We start from the raw sequence: 13,192 nt of genomic DNA on the forward strand, positions 1-13,192 counted from the left end.
GTCTTGGTTGTTTTTAAATGTGCTTTATAAATAAACTTGACTTGACTACTCTGGTTGACCTGCCCCACCGATTGGAGGGTGCATCGAAATGCACCAAAAAAGACATGGATGAAACAAATCCAGGATGATTTCAAGGCCCTTCAACTTGACCTCGAGCAGGCAAGAACCATCGCCTTAGATCGAAAAGCGTGGAAGATAATCGTTGGTCAAGCAGGAGAACCTGCGGCACCTACAGCAGCGTACTGGTTGCGCGGCCGACGACCACCGCCGCTCGTCGCCCACTAAACGACAAGAATTGGTTTAAAACTGAGCAGGCTGCTTCTAAGTTCAATATAGTTTTGGACCTAGTGACTTTAAACTGTACTTCCAGCGGGGGAGCTGTCCCCAGGGAGGGGCCGCTTGCCCCTCCCTTTCTTCCCTCCCCATCCTCAGCTGCCTCCCTATTCCCGCTCTACGAATTTGCGTGTCATCCTTGCGCAGGGGCCATGCTAATCTTCTCTGTATCGTATCCAATTTAGCGTACGTGCTTGCCGAAGCAAGCGCGTCCCCTTCTGGCCGCCTGTGCCTCAATTTTATTCTGCAGCCTAGACATCAAAATTACTCACACTCTCACATAACACATAAATATAGGGCCTTGGGGGTGGGCACGTTTTACAGCATCCAGAGGATGGTCGGTGTACTCCAACCCACCTCTGGCGCTGGTGCCCTACCCTCAATTTTAAATGCATTTAGACACTAAGGGTTTTTGGGAGGAGCCGTGCTGCTCTCTGAGAGGAAGCAAGTACCATACTCTCCTGAGTTTTAAATGCACTTTAGAACAGCACACAGCAACACTACATATGAGCGGGCGTAGGGAGGTTTGAGGTCTTCACTCACCCCGGTTCTGTTAGCCGTCAGGGCTGGGGGGCTGGGAGGAGGTGCTGGCCGTCAGACTGGGGTCTGGAATGCGGGGCCTCCCTGCTACTGCAGATAAGGTGGTCCGCTTGCCTCCACCCCAGAGAGAAGGGTTACATCTCCTGGGTCTAGGTGCGGCTTGCCCCTCTGGGAGCGGGGGTACCTGGACCTGGGATATCAAGGTCAAGGTCAAGGTTCTTTATTTGTCACATGCATAGTTATACAAGTATAACACACAGTGAAATGTAGCCTGACACGCTCCTCGACATGTGCAAAAAAATTGGGGGGGGGGGTGTAGAGGAAAAACATTATATATATATATGCAGTATATACATTGGGTGAATGTGCAGTAGTAGCAGTAGCTATACTGCTATCTACTATAGTAGATATAGAGTATGTTTGGGGAGTGCGACTGTCTGTGCAGTGTCTATTTGTGTCTGTCTACACGTTGGGTGAGTGCCGAGTATTTGGTTGTGCATATGGGGTGGGAATGCACGTCTGTGTCCGCGTGTGCCTGTTCGTCTGTGTCTATATGTCAGGTTGGGTCTTAGACTCAACCTCTCTGGGTACATCTCAGGCCTTCTAAAGTACGGAGGCCTATCTCTCCTCACCACACTCCCTGCCGGTGGCTGATGCCCTCAGACGTTGGTGTGTTGGTGGTCCTTGTCGTCTGGGCGCTCATGTATGTACCGGCTCACTCCTGGTGGCTGATTGGCGGGGCCGGGCACCTGTGGCCCGGCTGGGCTCCTTCCGGGGGGCGGGATGCCCTCAGGCCTCTGGCCTCTGGGCCTGAAGCTCGGTCCTCTCTGGCACAGCTGGTTGCCGGCAGAGCCCGCGGGCACGCCACTGCAACCCCCTCTGGCCTCTGCTCCGTAGCTGCGGGGTGACCTCTCGTTTGGGGCTCTACTCAGCTCTTCCCAGGAGGGCCTCTGGATATCTGGGGCCTGGATCTCCTCCATACCTGCTTCATACCCTGGAAGACGGGGCTGTGGCTCCCCACACTCCCTAGCAGATCATTACATGGAGAAACCTTTGGAATACAAGCATGTTGATCCACACAGGTATGCACACAGGTGTACACACGGGTATTCACAGACGCGGACTACACCTTTCTTGGCTGCTGCTTCAAAGCACATTGTGCGCTGTCTATCTTGCGTGCTGCACAATACCGTTTAATATTTAGTATCTACTGTTATCTACTGCTAGCTAGTTTATTGTGATGGTGCTGTTTTTTTTTTATCATGTTGCTCTTTGTTGTTTGCTTTCTCTTCTGTTTTTTTTTCTCCATACAGGTGATCCAGGTGTTTTGTTTGTTTGTTTTTTCTTTCTTCCCCCCTTTCTCACCATCTCTTCTCCCCTTTGGTTTTCTTTCTCTCCCTCTCTTTCTTTCATTCTTTCTCCCTGTCCTATCCCCCAGTCATGTCTGTCCCGTTTGTAGCAACTGAAAATAAAATAAATTCATAATTATAATAAAGGTCAATCAAATGGACCAATATGGCAAGGCCATGATGATCCACTTGGTAAAATAAATCCGCTTGGCATCTTTCTTGGCCTTAAGACAACAATTCTGATGGCTAAAGATCCAAATGGGACACAAAAAAAATAAAATAAAATAAAATAAAATAAACTGTACTTCCAGTTTTTGTATTGTGTGTTCTAGATCGAGTTGTTCTTTCATTGATGCCTTTTTTTTGCGCTGTGGTGTATGATACAATACTACCCCTAAGACAGGCTTTGGCAGTGGACTCTGAATTCAACGGGGAGGCAGTGCAACTGTATAAGCAACAGTGTTACATGAGAGTACTTAGATGTTTTTGTCAGAAGCCTTGCTGCAGCATTTTGGACAATCTGCAGACGCTCCAGGGAGTTTTTGTTTAGACATGTAAACAGTGAATTACTGTAGTTTAATTGTGATGAAATGAATGCATGAATAACAATCTCCAGTTCAGTATGAGATACTATAGGGCTCAATTTAGAAATGTTTCTTAAATGATAGAAGCAGGACCGAACCAGAGATTTAACGTTGACATCCAGGGTAAGAGCAGAATCAAAGGTTACCCCAAGGTTCCTGATAGACGATTTCACAAATATTGAAAGAGGACCAACAGCATTCATTAATGAATTGAATTTTGTTGAAGGGAATTTTGTTCGCTCAAATTAAACTTCTCTTTGCTCAAAATAATTTTCTCCTCAAAATGCAACATTTGCACTTGCAATTTTTAATTAGTGTTTTTTTTTATTATTTTTAAGTGCGCTCAGAATAGAGGCACAAAAATTATGCCATAGTGTTTGTTACAGAATAAATATATATTCTTAGTGCTTATTTTTTGTTTATATTGTTTTATAGAGGCCAGTGTAGAAAAACGTCACTGAGTTATAATGTGAGCTAAAGGTCACAGAGTACTGTGTAAGACAGGAAACTCTGCACGCTTTGTGCACCGTTGCAAAAGAACAGGTAGACAGGAAGTGAAACTAGGCAGAGGGTACTGCAGAGTTGTTTTGATCGAAACTGTGTGTGACGTATGACAGAACTATATTATATGCATTTGGCTTGTAATGCTTTAGATTTGCTCAGAATTTTGCCTGAGCACATCCCTTTCCGGAAATAATTCTTGAATAAAAATAATAATTATTTTTGACCACACTGAGTCGGGTTTTCTCTGTTCAGTTCAGGGGATAAAAGAATCGGGTTTAATATGTTACTCCAACTTTAATCTGGGCTTCACACAACTCAACTCACAAGGTGGCAAAAACCCAAAAACATTACCCTTGTTGCTGGGTGTAAGTGGAGCCCCCTGGTGGTCTGTGACAAGTTTTGCTTTAGCAATAAACATTTTCTTGTTCTTCATCTCCCACTTAGCGTCTAGTTTCAAAAACATGTAACTTTCTGTATTTAGAAAGTTACATGTTACATTTGTGCTGCTACTTGGATGGACGTACAATCTAGGATGAACATGGTGATCATAACAATCACGCTATGTTCACATCTGCAAATCAGATGTAAAAGTCTGGGAATGCTTTGCCTACTGAACATAACAGCCTCACTCTGAGTCTAAACAGGAGAAATGAATATTTTCATGTTGGCAGCTATGAGGGGAGTGACAGAAATACAAATCCAGCTCTGACTCAGAGAGGGGATCATATCAACATCAGTGTGTCTACAGAAAACTCCAGAGTGAGGGTAGAAGTCTTTTCTTTCTCTTATTAGAGGACACATTTGTGCAAAGAGTCTAAAGTAAAGATGCTGTGGAGTCTGTTGTTCATCACTTTGATTGGTAAGTGGATCATTTGATGTTCCTGCCTGGCACAGTGATGTTTCAATGATCGTTATAAAGAATGGAAAAGTAGTAATTCACTCATTCTTACATCGTTCTCTGAAACTTCACAGAAAGATCAACTCAACAGGATCCAGGTAAGAGTGCATTTCTAATCAGTTTCTTCAGGTTATATCGAAAAGTATGATGGTGCTTCTGTTGTGAATATACTTATTTGTAAAGGAAATAATATCCTATTTCTCAATTCATTTATTTATGCATCACAGTAGACGTCGCATCTGTGGGAAAATGTTTCATGTGGGGATTTTCTGTTGGACCAAAGCAATATTACAAATATCTGTATAAATATGTTATAAATGTAAATTTATATTGAATTCTGTTATTAGGATACATGATCCCTGTGATTATAAACATGCAGTCATTGGTGTGTGGGTGTGAGTGGATTATATTAAACTGGGTCATCCTTCGGGATGTTTTTAGAGTCAAATTATAAAATTTCATTAATTCTGATGAATTTTTATTTGCTAAAGACAGTGTTGGGAAGGTTCTGAACCGTAGTAAAGGGACATCTGGCTAATACATTGGGTTCCGTGTCGGGCTTGTAGCCGAAAAATAGCTTTACTTTGTTGTCTGGGTCAAGTTTGAGACAGAGAGAGGTGTTAAAAGGCTGCTCCAAAGGAACTTATTGTTTCGGAGGAAAACACGAACACAGTGTACAGTAGATAATATTTTGTATTTTAAATACGTAACGGCGGTACATGTATTCCATTACTCCCCAACACTGGCTAACGGCATAACTATTCAACATTAACTGCAATGTAATGTAGTGATGCTGCTTGGGAATAATCTGCATGCGTGTGTGTGTGTGTGTGTGTGTGTGTGTGTGTGTGTGTGTGTGTGTGTGTGTGCAGTAGTGGTTTTTGATATGGTCAAGGCGGCATCATGGCATGGCAAAAAAAGAAGTTGCTCGTACCCATTCTGCCTTGACATCATGCTAGCAAATTTTGGGGATTGCATAGTCACTGACCGTTTTCTATTGCCCATTTCTGAAGTATTATTACCACTGACATTGCTTTTTTTAATTTTTTAACTTTACTTTCTGTTACATCATCAGGATGTAGTCCAGGCTGGGAAACTATCAAACTGGATGACAAAGTGGCATTTCAGTCTTCAGTCTACACAGATCAGCGTGGTGTTCATTACACTGCTGACAGAGCTTTTGATGGGAATATCTTGATATCTGCTCACACTGCACAAGAGACCAACTCCTGGTGGACAGTTGACTTATTGGGTCTATGGGAAATTTCCTGCATCACAATTTACAACACAAATCAAGACAATGTTGATCTAAGAGGCGCTCACATCCTCATCGGGAACTCATCTGAGAGAAATCCTGCTGACACCACTGAGTAATACCTTCATCTTACTTTGAATCATTCTGTTCTCAGTCAGTCCAATATTTTTAGATGGTGTCCATGAATAATTTCAAGGATTTTAATAACCAAGAACAAAATATTGGAGTTTTTTCTGGTTCTAAAACACTTTGATTATTATGCTTGTAGTGAAATTTGTATGTCACAGTGACTGTAGAGAAACCTCTGTGGTTTGATTTTGCTGATTGAATGTAAATGATAGATGTCACAGCTGATATACTGAGAGGCTGATGATGTACAAGTTAGAAAACACCTGCAAACAAGCAAAACAAAAGCAAATGAGGAAAATATTTTCAACATTTTCTATCACATTAAAGTGAGAAAATGAGAACTGAATAGAGAAAAATGTTGTCAAACATAAAATTCAACCAAACACTTAAATGTCTTTAAATACAGTAACACTGTCATGGTCCTGAGTCTGAGGACTCAGTGTTTTGTGTTTCCTTATGCTTTTGTTCATTCCAAATGTGTATTCTGTTGTGATTTTTGCCATTTGTTAGGTTTCTGTTCCTTGCCTGCCTGCTCCCACTTCTCTGTGTTCCCTCTGTCTGTCCATGGTGTTATTGTGTCTGCTCATGAGTCTGCCTGTCAAGTTCAGTGTCCTGTCTGGTTCTCTGTGTCTGTTAAGTTTCCTGTTTTATTCTGAAAGTTCATGTCTCATGTCAGTGTGTTCAGTTTTACCTCTCCCCTGTCTCGTTAGGTCTTATTTCTCCCAGCTGTGTCCCCCTTCTGTCTCTAACTCCTTGATGACTCCCTCAGTGTATTTAAGCCCAGTGTGTCTTTGTGTCAGCGTTGCGTCGTTAACGTCTGTTCACCCTCACTTGCTGCGTGTTTAGGATTTCCAGTCCTCCTGCATCTCTGTTTAGAGTTTTGTTTGCTTTTGTGAGTTTTATTTTATCTTGATGTTCTGCTCCAGCAATAAAGCTGCATTTTCTGTTTAAACCTCGTGTCCTGAGAATCCTGCATTTTGGGTCCACCACTCCTGCCTGCCTGCCACACAGCCGACCATGACAAACACAGAGAACCCTGTATCAGTTCTATCAGATGAAATAGGAGGTCTAATATGGTGTGATGTGGTTTGGAGTAATAATCAAGTATATGTGAAGAATATAAAAATCTTTATTTATTCTCATTTTCCTTTGTTGTTTATTTGTAGGTGTTTTCCTTCTTTCTAAAATGTTCTCAGACAGCAGCTCACATTTATTATCCAGCTGTTCGACTGTCTCCACTGTTTACAGCATGATTTAATCAAACAGAGCCAGAAACTCTTTCTGTACATCTGTCCAACCTTTTGTCTTTGTTTACAGGTGTGCAACAATCAACACAACTACTAGAGGAGAAACTAAAACATTTAACTGTGAAAATGGAACAAAGTGGGGGCGTTATGTAACTGTGTACAAAAACACATCTGGGTTTTTAATTCTGTGTGAGGTGACGATGAAAGGCAGAAAAAAAGGTACAATAAAACATTCTTACCCACTAAGTTAACTGGTCAGTCAGTAGAGTCAATATAACTGTGTAAATGTTGACAGTAAGAATTATGTGCTTGAATCAACGCAGCATGTTAGACACTCAGAAACACTGTTTGGTTTGATGCTTCTAAGTTTCATTTTCTTGATGTTTTTCCTTTTAGAGCCCTTTAAACTGATTAAAGAGAACAAGACATGGGCAGACGCCCGGTACCACTGCAGACAGGAACACATGCATCTGGTTTCCATCCTTGATAACGAGACCCAGGTCTGGGTTGGGTTGGAGGCTCAGAAGGCTGACACTCCCTTTGTCTGGCTGGGTCTTCAATACATCTGTGGCTTCGACTTCTGGATCTGGGTCAACGATCAGTGTGTATTTTTTGATCAGTGGGCTCCAAATGAGACAAGAACAGCAGTCTGTGGCATGAACGCTGCCATGAATAAAGGTGGGAACCATTTGTGGTACAAGAAGTCTGTTTATGATAAATATAATTTCATCTGTGCAGTGTAAGAAGATCCATGGGTTGGTTTTGTTTATTCAGTTAGACAGGTGTCAGTAGTGGCTTGTTGGGTTGTAGCAAACTTTCCTCTAATAAATCAAAGGTGATGGGTTCAGGCTCAGTGTAGCAGGAAGATAAACAGTGGTGAAATTAAGAAGAACTTTTCTATTAACACTCAGAAAGATGTTATTGTTTATTTTTAACAATCTTCTACAGCCTATTTAACTGTCTTCACTGCCTCCTTTGTGTGTCGGAAGTTACATTTAGGACAAGCTTCTGCTGCATGTATTTTGATATGATGGTTATGTGAATCAATAATTAGTTATCTTTTCCCTTAATTTAAAACATGATTTATTAATGTCTGTCATGTGTGAACCTGTTGTAAAAATAAAACTGCAAATGGAGCACAAATGTTTGTCAATTCATTTTTTTTCATCTCACCACATCATCACGCCACCTGGTGGATGGGTGATCTGGAGACCCAACTTTGTGAACACAGTAACTCCTTCATTAAGGAAGCTGAGTAGCTGCTGGATCATGGCAAAAGTAAGGACATGCACTTCACTGGCAGTGACTGACTGAGCAGCATCCTCTAACAGCTTTGTGTAGTAAATTTGTTTCTCTCTGCAGTGGTTTTGTCACAGTGCTGCTCTGGATACTGAAGCAGAAAGTTTACAAGTTCAGAGGTGAGCTGGCTGTGAGACAAGGAAACTATCAGGTACTGTCACTCATTCAATTTAGTCTGTGCTCTCTTATATCAAACACTTCATGAAAAAACATCCAGCTTAGTTAACTGGTACTTTTATAGCTGATAAACAAGTGTCCATTCATGACCATCAGTTTACATTTTTATCAGCAGCATCAGTGTTTGAATATTTCCCCGAGTCTTGATCCTAGTTTGCTCATTTCCATGTTTCCTACCCAACAAGTTGTCTCATTAAAAAGGACATTTCTGTCATTTCATTTCACACAGCCAAAGTGCACAGATGTAGTCAGCACTGTGTTACATTGTGTTTTTATTGAAAGTTAAGAAGAACTTGACAAATTTTCTTTCACCTTTATTTTGTCATTTAATTTGCCTTTAAGACCTACAAAATGTAATTTTTCAGGTTTTTTTGTATTTAAAGTTGCTCTTGTCACAAGGCTTAAATTCCAGACAGTTTGGATTAAATTGGCTCCTTTTTATAAACCAACAGTTTTTCTCTCTTTGATCTTGGTGATGTCAGAGGACCTGATCCCAGAGAAGATGAGGGAGGACTACCAGGATGGGGAGAGCCTGACCAGTGTCTCTTTGCACATCTTCAGACAGCGCTGGTGGAACAAGATCTTACTGACAGGCGTGTTAGAGACTGACGGGCACAATATCCTCATGCTGCAGTGTTGACTGTTTACAAAGGTGAACACAGACAGGAAGGAAGTGAAGAACCAGCTGAAGATGGTTCAGACAAAGAGCATAGTGACTAAGCCATCACTATTTCAATAACTATACAGCAGTGACTCTTTTTTGCATTAAACCATGAAACAAAGTGAATTATTTTAACTGCTTCATGTTCTGCTTCACATGTTGCTTGTGGTTGTTAGTTTAAACACAGTATTTCTATATTTCTGATAAAAAAAAAAGTCTGTTTCAGATGCTGTTTGTATCAGACAAGCTGTTCTGAGCATTATGCAGATAATAAAATCTCTCAGGACAGTGTAGGCTTGTTGTTTGTTCTCTTCACGTTAGTGGCAACAGATTAACTCCTCACATCGCTCCACTCAACATCAACCTTAGCAGATGTTTAATAACAGAAAGCACTTTCGTGAGTGTGTGTAGCGGCTGTAAAATTACCCCAAATGTTCTACTTTAACACACCTTTCAGGATTAAAGACATGTAACAGATTACACGTTGTCATGAAGTTATATTTTATTTTAACAAAAATACGCAGATACAGCTGCTGGACTTGTAGCAATAATAAGCTCATCTCTTGGTCTAGTATAATTTCAAGAGGTTTACATTAAAATATCACCCAAGCTCAGTGAAACTTATGAGGATATTGTGTTGTTTTTATAGCTGCAGCTCCTGTGTGTCTGTGGGTGGATAAATGTGACCAATATAGAGTTAGCTAAACGTTCTGTTTAGACTGAACCCTGCTGTCTGTCTCTCGTTCATACTCTTGCTTCTTCTCAGTGGTGTATTCATGCTGCTCTGTAAAGGCCCCCAGCCAGCCATCTGTCCCATCCTATGGGGGGTCCTGAAGGAGCTGTGACGCTCCATAGGATGATTCTGGGGGCTCCAGTTTAGCCTCCAAAGGGGATTAGGCTGCTGGAAAGCGTGGGACTGAAGATTAATCTGGGCTGCTGTACCTGGAAGAAAGAGCTTTGGGTCTTTCTGAAGCTGAGGCCTAAGATGAGCTCCTGTTGAAGCTGGAAGCTCTTTGATAGTTTGTGGTTGGAGCTGGGGCTGGTAGTACCTCTGTGGCTGAGCCTGCCTCCTGGTTTCTAGAAAGGAGAATTTGGTTTGCACACCAGGTGTGTGTCCTCTTAGAGGTGTAAAAAGAAACTGATGAGTGGTGTTTGCTTGTTTGTGTTGTGTTGTAGGAGGAGGGTGGAGTTTGGGATTATCATGTTGAAGTTCCGGTTTGGGTTTGAAACTGTGTGAGGAGCTCCGCTGTCCTCTCTGTGTGTTCAGGTCTGCAGCAGTCCTCAGAGGGTTTGTGTTTCTGTTCCTCTGCTGAAAGAAGAGCCCTTCGGTAGCCACGTCTGCAGGATCAAGATTTGAATTCTTCAAAGGTGTTTCACAGAGTACAGTCCTGTGCTGTCTGTGTGTCGGGGACACAGTGTGCAGAGGGTCTGACTCTTGAATCGCTGCATTCTTTTCAGCTGTAGTGCTGATGTAGTGGGTATGATCAGGCAGGTTTAGGTGGCTCTGAATCTGGTATTCGCTCTTCTCTTTTTCATTATGCCTTGTGTGTCCAGATTCCATTGTATATTTGGGCTTTTCCACAGATTTACTCTGCACCTCACGCTCCATTTCTGGTTGAATCAAAGGCTTCGGGTACAGCTGCAGAGGTTTTCTTTGGATTTGTGTACCAGTGACTGCTCTGTGCTGAGGTTGGTTATCCCCCCGGCTGCTCACCAGTGCTGGGCTCTGGGGTTTATGTAGAACTGTCCCAGCTGCTTTTGTCTGAGTGTTTTCAGCATCTTTATTCCAGTCCCACTGAAGACCTGTCTGGTTTGATGTCTGCTTACTGATACCAGTATCGCTATGAAGAGCCGCATGTGATGTGGCGTGTCGGCAAAGAGTGTGGGGCACAGTGATAAAGGTGACAAAGCCGGTGACGGGTTTGGAGCTGGAGTGCAGCCTGTGAAATTCCTGCAGGAAACATGTGACTGCGCTGCCCTTTAACAGAACAGCAAGACTCCGATGGACCTGCCAGGACAACCAGGAGAAGCTGAAGGGATCACACGATCACACACACACACGGTTACTAATTGTACAACAGAAAATTTAAGAGAATACATACAAAAATTGTTGATAATGATGATGTTCCTACATGTTTATACCTGTATGAACCAGTCAGCACTTCAGTCCAGTCACTGATGATAAAACTCTCTGCAATCTGACCTTTCAGCTTCCTGCCTGTCTTTGCACAGTAGGTCTGTCCATAGACGCTGTGTACTGACAGTTTCTGTGCACACACACACAATTATTTAACACAAACTGTATCATTTGTATTTTTATTGCTGTATCATTGATGGATGTAGATGTTTATCTTGACAAACATATCATTTGTTTACTGATTGTCATAAGCAGTCTTTTAAGCAGCAACTTCCAGGGCTAAGAAAACAAATCCTAATTTGGAAGTGATAATTGTGGTACCTGCCTAGACTACAGATTACTGAGTTAAAATGCCCATCCCAGAACAACAGGGATGGGCATCAGCCATTTTTGTTACATGATCCAGTGGCAGCAGCGTGTTTTAGGAAAAGTCCCTTAAAGATCAAATGCTGGCTCATGAAAGAAGAAAACATCACATCAGACAAAAAAGAAAACAGCATGGTCATCATATAGAGCTCGGTGAAGGTGCTTTCCATGTACAGTGTTTGCTTGTGCTGTACTGTTGCATCAGAGATACTGTGGTTCTCTGGCAGGCTTGATTTAAGGTTGCATGGTTACAAGATAAAAAAAGAACAAGATATAAAGCATGTATATGGATACTTAACGTTTTTACTCTTGATTTCTTCAGAAGAGTGCTGCAATTTGAAGGTAGTGAGAAAGAGAATGACGAGTGGACTCACAGGAAAGTTTTTACTGTCGAGTTTGAGGTCCTGCCACATGCTAACAAACAGGTTCAGGTTCAGCTGGTCCAACAGCAGATGTACAGACACGTTTCTCTTCTTGCTCGCCTCCAGAAGATCGCAAAGCAGCTCCACGTCACTGAAGCTGTCCACCACTATAGCCAGGGCCTATAGACACGTGGTTGTGAGTTACTGAGGAATCACTTTACCAAACACCTGCAGTCACAGAGATCACTCACACTGCCTCAGCTCACAAGATCCAGCACTGGGTTTTTATTTTACATGCGCGGGTATGCATGCTATATTCCTTTTTACATGTACAAACATACACAAAGAAACACACAGACACATCCAGGCATACCAGTTTAGCCTTTCTGATGAACTGCCTAACCAGGTCTTTCATGCCAGCTGCCCTGCAGTCTGAGGGGAAGAAAACTTGAATCATCTGTTTAACCAACACAGGACCGCTCGATTTCACGTCTATGAAAAGGAGCAAAAGAAAACTATAAACAGCAGTGAATTGCAACAGAAAGCTCAAAAATACATTGCCCCCAAAATGTGCACTGACCTACAGAGGATTTAAACACTTTTACAAAATATTTAGTACTCCATTAGTACCTTTCAGCTGACACTGACCTGACTCTGCCAGAGTACAGTCACTGTCTGCTGACACTTCAGAGCACTGTGTGGGAGAGTTTGAGCCAGCAGATAAACTCTCCAACTCTTTGCCATCATCATGCTGCTCACTAGGATCATCTGCATGAGACAGAAAACCATTTAAAGCAACTCAACCTGGGATAATGGGAACATTAAAGATGCACGGAAATATTTCTAACCTGTGTGACTATCCCTCCCATTCTTCAGGATGTAATTCTTCTCTGGCTCTGACAGAAAGTCCACTTCTCCCTCTGCTCTCAACACCTCGTGGTAATCCTCCAAGCCCCGGCTGAGCAGACAGTCCGCTGCAAGACGAGCGCTCTCGTTGTGGCTCAGGTCCACTGTGGAGCTGCTAGATATGAAATTATAGGAGGAGGAAGGGATGCGGAGGTCTTGGAGACGTCGCCTTACCTTCCCCAGCGGCTTGGACGTCCTGTACCACAGCGCAGACACACTGTTGGAGGCATCCATGGATACAAAGCCTTATTTTCAGGTTAGAGAAAAGTTAGCATGCTGACGTTACAGCTCTGGAAATCAGTTTCTCTAAGAGAGATCTACTGATTCAGACATGCAGACAGGTAAAGAGAGAAAGGTAGATCCACCCCTGCTGAGGGCAAGATGGTTTCCTAAAACATAATGAGAAGTGACAGGTGAAAAGTGAGTCAGTCAGACTGTGGGTGTA

The 13,192-nt window shown here is 42.5% G+C and overlaps 2 protein-coding genes and 1 non-coding gene across 6 annotated transcripts; 1 reads left to right on the forward strand and 2 right to left on the reverse strand.

Moving 5' to 3' along the window:
- Nucleotides 1–434: 434 nt before the first annotated feature.
- On the reverse strand, nucleotides 435–541 carry LOC111501436 (U6 spliceosomal RNA). The gene has a single exon (XR_002721497.1). It is a non-coding gene; the product is annotated as a U6 spliceosomal RNA (small nuclear RNA).
- Nucleotides 542–4,034: 3,493 nt separating this feature from the next.
- On the forward strand, nucleotides 4,035–9,372 carry LOC106676230 (fucolectin-5-like). Of its 2 annotated transcripts, none has more exons than XM_076889822.1 (8): nucleotides 4,035–4,169; nucleotides 4,283–4,306; nucleotides 5,284–5,578; nucleotides 6,910–7,058; nucleotides 7,236–7,517; nucleotides 8,071–8,117; nucleotides 8,202–8,289; nucleotides 8,768–9,372. In XM_076889822.1, the coding sequence occupies exons 1-7, from the start codon at nucleotides 4,136–4,138 to the stop codon at nucleotides 8,259–8,261; spliced, it is 891 nt and encodes a 296-aa protein (XP_076745937.1). In that variant the 5' UTR covers nucleotides 4,035–4,135; the 3' UTR covers nucleotides 8,262–8,289; nucleotides 8,768–9,372. The 2 variants fall into 2 exon arrangements, with proteins under 2 accessions (XP_076745937.1, XP_076745938.1); XM_076889823.1 differs by having other exon boundaries at nucleotides 8,798–9,372.
- Nucleotides 9,373–9,453: 81 nt separating this feature from the next.
- fam83a (family with sequence similarity 83 member A) lies at nucleotides 9,454–13,137 on the reverse strand. 3 transcript variants are annotated; one of them, XM_076889820.1, is made up of 6 exons: nucleotides 12,690–13,137; nucleotides 12,490–12,609; nucleotides 12,215–12,273; nucleotides 11,854–12,021; nucleotides 11,119–11,243; nucleotides 9,454–11,006 (listed from the first exon to the last, which is right to left on the reverse strand). In XM_076889820.1, exons 1-6 carry the CDS (start codon nucleotides 12,979–12,981, stop codon nucleotides 9,674–9,676), a joined length of 2,097 nt encoding a protein of 698 aa, XP_076745935.1. In that variant the 5' UTR covers nucleotides 12,982–13,137; the 3' UTR covers nucleotides 9,454–9,673. The 3 variants fall into 3 exon arrangements, with proteins under 3 accessions (XP_076745935.1, XP_076745934.1, XP_076745936.1); XM_076889819.1 differs by having other exon boundaries at nucleotides 12,215–12,333; XM_076889821.1 differs by having other exon boundaries at nucleotides 10,876–10,984; nucleotides 12,215–12,333.
- Between the last annotated feature and the right edge of the window lie 55 nt (nucleotides 13,138–13,192).

Source organism: Maylandia zebra, linkage group LG11, assembly GCF_041146795.1.
Source record: "Maylandia zebra isolate NMK-2024a linkage group LG11, Mzebra_GT3a, whole genome shotgun sequence".
NCBI classification, from domain to species: domain Eukaryota; kingdom Metazoa; phylum Chordata; class Actinopteri; order Cichliformes; family Cichlidae; genus Maylandia; species Maylandia zebra.

What these genes read in the sequence shown, in the direction of transcription:
- LOC106676230 (XM_076889822.1), top strand. Translation starts at nt 4,136, where the DNA reads ATGCTGTGGAGTCTGTTGTTCATCACTTTGATTG. An exon ending in AATCCTGCTGACACCACTGA is followed by an intron (nt 5,579 to 6,909) that starts GTAATACCTTCA and finishes CTTTGTTTACAG; the next exon opens with GTGTGCAACAATCAACACAA. An exon ending in GATGAAAGGCAGAAAAAAAG is followed by an intron (nt 7,059 to 7,235) that starts GTACAATAAAAC and finishes TTTTCCTTTTAG; the next exon opens with AGCCCTTTAAACTGATTAAA.
- fam83a (XM_076889819.1), bottom strand. Translation starts at nt 12,981, where the DNA reads ATGGATGCCTCCAACAGTGTGTCTGCGCTGTGGTACAGGACGTCCAAG. An exon ending in TCGACAGTAAAAACTTTCCT is followed by an intron (nt 11,244 to 11,853) that starts GTGAGTCCACTC and finishes GTGTGTGCACAG; the next exon opens with AAACTGTCAGTACACAGCGT. An exon ending in GTGCTGACTGGTTCATACAG is followed by an intron (nt 11,007 to 11,118) that starts GTATAAACATGT and finishes TGATCCCTTCAG; the next exon opens with CTTCTCCTGGTTGTCCTGGC.